This window comes from Leopardus geoffroyi, chromosome A3 (assembly GCF_018350155.1).
Source record: "Leopardus geoffroyi isolate Oge1 chromosome A3, O.geoffroyi_Oge1_pat1.0, whole genome shotgun sequence".
In the NCBI taxonomy this organism is placed as follows: domain Eukaryota; kingdom Metazoa; phylum Chordata; class Mammalia; order Carnivora; family Felidae; genus Leopardus; species Leopardus geoffroyi.
Window position 1 is genome coordinate 42,216,678 of NC_059336.1, and position 7,484 is coordinate 42,224,161.

At 43.4% G+C, this 7,484-nt stretch overlaps 1 protein-coding gene across 1 annotated transcript; it reads left to right on the top strand.

Moving 5' to 3' along the window:
• The first annotated feature begins 2,114 nt into the window (after positions 1-2,114).
• On the top strand, positions 2,115-6,044 carry OTOR (otoraplin). The gene is made up of 4 exons (XM_045443778.1): positions 2,115-2,266; positions 2,627-2,766; positions 3,650-3,760; positions 4,906-6,044. Exons 1-4 carry the CDS (start codon positions 2,152-2,154, stop codon positions 4,927-4,929), a joined length of 390 nt encoding a protein of 129 aa, XP_045299734.1. The 5' UTR covers positions 2,115-2,151; the 3' UTR covers positions 4,930-6,044.
• Positions 6,045-7,484: the final 1,440 nt, after the last annotated feature.

Here is a 7,484-nt window from a genome sequence, read left to right on the forward strand (position 1 = left end):
ATCCCATCTCTGCCCACTACAGAATGCTAGGACATCTCAGGCCTACCCAGTATGCGCTCAACAGGCTTGACATCTCTTTTCTTTACTTCTCTAACCTTCGAATGGCCAATAATGGCTTTGTGTTAGCATCAGCCTTGGTTTGCTAAGTTGTCGTGATAGCTTGGTTGTGGCTTTATTCAACGTTTCCCTCCGCTTTGCGGCGGCTTGTTCACGGTGCGGCAATCTGAGCTTGTGCAGCCCCCATTTCTGTTAAGTGCCTCTTAAATGGCAATTGTCTTTTAACTCTCCTGTTGAGGGCTGGCTTGAGACTGTAACGGTCTGGAAAACAGCTGCCCAATCGGGATTAAGAAGACTTAATCAATGCTTTAGTTTTCCCAGAGACCCTCTTAGGCCCCTAGATTATAGGAAGGAAAAGTGCCCTGGCAGTCTGCTTTCAGAAATGATTTCTAACTCATCCTTTCCTCGAAGTAAAACAGGAAATGAGGAATGTAACATCTCCATTCTAATGTGACAGTGGATGAATGGAGACAGCTCTGGACACAGTCCTGCTGGGGAAGCTTTAGATGGGGTGGTTAAGACAGGTGACTCTGGCCTCTGCTGGGCCGCGGTTGCTTCATCTACAATGAAGACGCTGAATTAAACAAGCTTCCAAATCTGGGCCAGCTGTAGAAAAGATCGCCCCCTGATAATAACACACACACATGCATACATACCCACCCCCGAAGGAAACCCTTTTATTATACTATGAGTATTTTTGCTTTACCAGTTTATCCCCAGTTTTGTACAAAACTATTTTGTAAGTTGCATGCTTGTCCCTCATCTTTGGAGGGAGGGAGGAAGAGGTTCTGCTCTGAGATCTCATCATCAGCCAAGTTGGACAGGGCATCCTGACAGGGACTTCCGTTCTAGAAACAATGGAGGTGGGGTGCACCTTATGAAAGAGATACCAGCCCCAAACACTATAAAAAGCAGTTATCTAAAATCTGTCTCTCCTAAGAGAAAGTAAATCCTTGGGGCCAGGGCCTTTTTTATTCACTGCTATATCTCTAGTGCCTAGAACAGTGCCTGGCACACAGTAGGTGTTCAGGAAATAGTTGTTGAGTAGATGGAGCTGTGTATTCGCACTTCAACTCTGGCGATTTCTAGTAGTGCCCCTCTTTCCATGGGAAAGATTCCCGGAAGCAGGGAGAAGGGCCGTAACGGAAACCTCTTGCTTTCTCCTTTCTCTATCCATGAGCATTTTGAGACTGAATTTCAGAGATCTCAGGGAGGAAAAAAGAGACTGTTCCTTTCTTTCCATCCCGCCTATCCCTTCCTTTCCCCAATCGTAGGGTCTAGATGTGATAACAGCTCATGTGTTACAAACCATGTCTGCCCCAGGACAGATGTGACTTCCGAGAATCCTATCATAAATGATTTGTAAACTTAAGCATCCTCAGTTTATCTATTATATGAACCCAGGTGCTTATTTTTAATTTTTTTTAGTGTTTATTTACTTTCGAGAGAGAGAGAAACAGAGTGTAAGCAGGGGGAGGGGCAGAGAGAGAGGGGGAGACCCAGAATCTGAAGCAGGCTCCGAGCTGTCAGCACAGAGCCTGACGCGGGGCTCAAACTCACAAAACCACGAGATCATGACCTAAGCCAAAGACAGACGCTTAACCGACTGAGCCACCCAGGTGCCCCATAAAGGTGTTTATTAATTGGATTTGTTCCAATGAAAATATGTGTACTAAGGATATAGATCTCACATTTTCAGCAGATTTCCTTGAGTCAGTACATCTTTGCTTATAAGTTGAGAGAATATGAGACTTGAGCTAAAAAAATTGTTTTAAACAATTTAAAATTCTCATAGTTCTTTGCACAATGCCTTGCTGATGTGATATGCCACAGCTAAAGCAATGGTGGACCATTTTTGGATATCATTTGTGTATAAAAAAGGGCACAGCTTTTGAGTCTCTTTGGAAAACCAGATGCAAAATAGCTCCTGGAGCCCAGGAGATGTTATGAAAGCAGAGGAAGGAACGGTGGGCACCTTCCCATTGGCCGGGGGGACTTGCCCAGATGTCTGGCTTCCACATAAAAGACAGGAACCACTGCAGTCAGTTTCCACTTCTAGTTAAAGAACGATAGCAAAAACAGCAAAAAGGGAAGATGGCAAGACTCTTATTACTTTCTCTCCCCGGTCTTGTGGCCATATGTGCCGTGCACGGAATATTTATGGACAGACTTGCTTCCAAGAAGCTGTGTGCAGATGACGAGTGTGTGTGTAAGGACTTTTCTTATGCCTTTCATTATCTTTCCATTATATAATTGAAAAAAAAAAATCCACTAACAGCGTGAAATCTAATAGGGCTCTAAGTGAATCTTCTCTGACGTGTGTGTTAGCGTTGTTTCTCCTGGTCTGTACCTTTGGTGAATTTACTTGGTTAAGATTCTGTTGGATATAGCTTTAATACCTTGGATAGATTACTCTTCTTGAACTAAACAGGAGCTGTGAGCCGGAAGTTATTAATCACTATGATTTCCAAGTTTTCTGATAAGCTTGGCCTTTTTACTGTTATAAATTCCAGGAGACGAAAATGTAGTCATTGCAATGTTTTTGTTCTTGTTTTTGTTTTTCTTCCAGATACTATTTCTCTGGCCAGAGCTCAAGAAGATTTCAATGCCCCCGACTGTAGGTTCATTAATGTTAAAAAAGGGCAGCAGATTTATGTTTACTCAAAGCTGGTAAAAGAAAATGGAGCTGGAGAATTTTGGGCTGGCAGTGTAAGAGGAGATTCTTACAAATACACATACATCTTGACATACGGTGCTCTTAACTTTTTCTCTGGGACTTACCTTCAATGCATTGTAATGTTTAAAACCAGCTCCTTAGAACAATGGAGAGATGGCAGACAAGTGCACAAATTCACAGATATTTGCTTTTATTGCATGTGGAAGAAACAAAGACAATTCCGTAACAAAGCCAAATGTAGGCGTATGTGATGTTTTGGCAAGGACCAGCTAACCGCACAGGGGCTTGAATGCCTCAAAGGGTTTGAAACTTACTCAAAAATGAGCGGATTTGCCAAGTAAAACGCATGCGTGTTGGCAGTCAGTCTCGGCTTCAATATTTTAAAGGAAGCTTTCACACCCGCTTCAATTCCAGAGAATCTGCTTTCTTCGGCGCAAATATGCAGGGGTGGGCCCCGGGGAGGGACGAAGCAGGACTGATTTCCTGTTCCTCGTCTGCAGCCTCACAGATAGATTCTCAAGTAATGAAGGATTAATTCTTAAATTCACTCAAGGATCTGTGCATTTGAATTTTTAACAACTGAGAAGTGACAGTCCTTTAGAGTCAAAATGCCTATTCACTTTTTACAAAATTTATCGATTTCGTTTACGGGCAGCTCACAAGATTGCATAAAGTAAAGGAATGCTAAGTGAGACTGGTAAGACCAGGCCACAGAAAAACAGATACATGCTTTCCGTGGGTTGACTTAGTTGCTGTGAGTGAACTTCAGATTTGGGTCCCAGGCCCCCACCCCCACCCCCACTCCCAACCCAGAGGGGGAAGCGAAGCACTTAGTAACAAATGTGATGCCAGTGGGTTTTCTAGAAGTGTGCTCATATCCGCCCTCCCCTAACTGTTACTCTTCTGGACACTCAGGTTTATGGAGATGGCCAGGAGGATGAGATGGGAACTGTGGGGTATTTCCCCAGCAGCTTGGTAGAGGAGCAACATGTGTACCAAGAAGCCACCAAGGAAGTCCCCACCACGGTAAGTGTCTCAGGGCTCAGGGCAGGCCAGAGAAAGACTCAGATCTTGGGGTAATGCAGGCAGGTGTTAAAAATGCATCATGTCACTTACAAGATGCATGGAGCAAATGCCCCTACTTTCAATGAGGGCTTCCTTGAAACAGGGAGGTTTGGGAGCGCATTCACACCTACTCTCAGTATTGAAAGAGTAGTGAACTTTCCCCACCCCCCCCACCCCCCTTTTGTTTTTAGATACAAGTTATCCTAGAAAGGAGGCCATGTCACAAAGAAAATAAAATAGAGGAGGCCATGTCACAAAGAAAATAAGAGTGCGTTCTTAACTGATGGTTACATTTATCTACTAAAACAGTTGGGCTAGGAAAAAATTAGCGCCTATATATATTTTTTTTTAAATTTTTTTTTTCAACGTTTATTTATTTTTGGGACAGAGAGAGACAGAGCATGAACAGGGGAGGGGCAGAGAGAGAGGGAGACACAGAATCGGAAACAGGCTCCAGGCTCTGAGCCATCAGCCCAGAGCCTGACGGGGGGCTCGAACTCACGGACCGCGAGATCGTGACCTGGCTGAAGTCGGACGCTTAACTGACTGCGCCACCCAGGCGCCCCAATTAGCGCCTATATTTAATCAAATCGAAACATTCTGGAAAAAGAAATCTTTGGATGATTTATTTCTGTGGTAAATAGATTCTACTTATGTTTGAAAAAGAAATTATACTCTTTCCAATGCCCGGGGGTCTTGCAAACCCCAGAACAGAAATAAAAGATCCCCTTTGAGCTACTTTGCAGGGTGGTTGTTTTGAAGAGATTCTCCTGGAGCTAATTGCTGCATGAAATAACTTCAAAACATTGCCCAACCCACACACCGGGCTCACCTGTCATTGCTTCTAAGCATTGAACTTGAATGTGTCAACTAACCACAAATTTGAAGTGTGTTTGAGAACCTTCATTTTAAGTAGTTTTTGACTTAAAGTGATAATTATGTTATACTCTTTGGGGTTCATCCTTACTTTAAATCCAAATTTCCCTTTGATTACCTGTGATTTTTAAATAAACGATATCTGTTTTCTGGGCCTGTCTGCTCAGTTCAATCTTTGCTTTGTTTGTTTGTTTGTCTGTTGTTTTTGTTTTGCTTTTTTTTTCCCCCAGGATATTGACTTCTTCTGTGAATGAGCAAGTAGACAAACCTGCAAATAGAAAGGAAACATCAAGAAATAAAGAAAAAGAAGTGAAATAACAACAACAACAAAAATACATATCCCTAATTCCTAACTTTGGTTTCGAGGCTTTGTTACCTTACAGGAGGGCTGGGCCCTCGGGGCCAGCGGTCGGAGATGAAGGAAGGGGTTTCCACTCAGTTTTCTGCAGCAGGGCGATGTTTGGCTCGAGTGGGAGAACTGAAAGCAGAGATTATTTTTCAGCCTAGAGAATCTTCTTTTATGCAGGGATGCATATAGAAGATGGTTTGTTTGTATTATTTCCAAATGGTAATTCTTGCCAGCTCTTTGGCTCCTTATATAAACTTGGTAGGTCATAAGTCTTCCTTTGGACATGCTGTTTTCTAATTATTTGTCTCTCTGGCCATTTGCAGTGTTATAATATATCCAACGGGGCTATATCATCAAGGAGTATTCTTGCTGATTGTTGTCTAGGATTGTTGTCGCTTTTAATATTTGATGCCTTTGGGATATAAAGCTGGTGGGAGTGGGGGAGCTGTTTAGACTCATAGACGTTTGGACTATGCCTCTTTCTCTTTAAAAAAATTTCACGGGGGCACCTGGCTGGCTCAGTTGGAAGAGTATGTGACTCTTGATCTCAGGGTCGTGAGTTCAAGCACCACTTTGGGCATAGGGATTACTGAAATAAACTTAAAAAAATTTCACCCATTATTTCCACTGAATAATTTTTTCTTCTAAATGATTGATTTACCTCTCCCCAAATTTTAAATAAGTATGTGTATATGTAATAAGGGTGGAGTAGCTTATGAAATATTTGTAGTAGAATAGTTTCCCCTTCATATGTGCTGTCAAGTCAAAAGACAGAGGGAAAGAAAAGCCTGTGGGTTATTTCTCGACTTCTGTTTCAACTTTGAATCTCCTCTTCCCATGTAAATCCCCCCAGTCAAGGGTGATGTGTGAAGAAATCTGGTGAGCCAATTGGCCCACAAGTTTTTCTACATTTAATTGGAAATTTGCTTTGATTGTGTATCCCTGGTGTAATTCTTTTTATGTAGCTGTGGGTCTTTGTTTACGTGTAATTAAAATGCCTGTAGTCAAAAAAATTCACAATTTCTGGCTTCAAAATTTTTTGAAGACATTTTTCACCTTGGGGTATCAAAAGTCTGGGAGGGGCCTGGAAATGGGGTTGGTTCCTCAGTTTTCGGTGGTCTGTTCATCCCACAAGCATGAGGAGGAGGGCATTAATGACAAGTTGGAGACTGGGACCCCAGGGTCATTTTTCCAGCTGCATCCACTGTGACTTGGGGTGAATATGTTTTTGCCAAATTCCTATGGGAATTTACCATCAAGTAAAATGGTACCCCCCCCAAAAGCCCCCCAAACGCAAACCCACCAGTCTATTTGTCTTATTGATGTGGTTTTGGAACGGTGGTGGGGGTCCAGAGCTGACAGCCAAGAAAGAACTCTTGAGACGTCTTTGGTGCAGAAAGGTGATATTGTTAAACAAAGCATGGGACAGGACTTGTGGGCAGAAAGAGCTACACTGGGGTTGTGAGTGGCTGATTATATAATATTCAGTTGGGGGGGGGGTGGTGGTAAAGCAAAATGGAGGTTTCCAAAAGGATTTTCATATGCTAAAGAGGACTCCGAAGATACTAGAGGCCTAGCTTGGCAATAGTCAAGCTAAGTTTCTTTTTTTCCTCTAGCAAAGAATTAATGTTAAGCAATAGGGAGTCTTCTCATTCCTGGAGGAGTGTCATACTCTGTCTGTCTCAAGTATTTGTCAATGGGCTGCAGGTTATAAGGAAATTTAATTTTACCTACCATTTCCTTCCTGCCTTTGTTATCCACATCACTATGGAGGGGAGGGTGATGGTAGGGCTCCGGGAAACTGAATTTATGGGTTTCTGGAGGCTAGGCTATTGATGTGATTGATAAGATTAAATTTAATTAAAATTTTTCCTATTTCTTTGTTCTTGGGCAGCCAGGAGTGCCTGAAGAATGTCACACATATCCCGTTGGTGAGGGGGGGGGGAGGGGAATGGGCTTATGGGGTATCAGCTTGGCTTATGCTCCCTCATTATTACTGTATTCCATGAAATATTTCAGGCAGTATCCAGGGCACAATTTTAAGGTAAGAGACGTCATCCTACCTCTGTTTCTATCTGCTTCTCACTTACTGGCAACCCCCATTATCCCTTGAAACACCCAGCACCCCCATGACACCCTCAGTCTACCAAAGCCCCGTCTGTCTGGCCTCATGCATCTAACCTCACTCCCTGAGCATGCGGCTCCTGGTTCCAGGCCCTCCTGGCCGCACCTGGCTCCCATTCACCAGAACCGTTCTCATCCATCCAGGAGATTTGAGGTCATTGATTGGTTTTAGTCTCCTGGGGGCCTATCTGTCGCAACATGAGGAGAGAGCAAAAGGCAAACTGACACCCCACAAACAACCTCCCTGCCCCCAGGTGGGATGGGCGTGACATTCCTCAGGCACTCCCGGCTGCCCAAGAACCAAGGAAAGGGAAAAACCAAAGGTTAACTGATAGA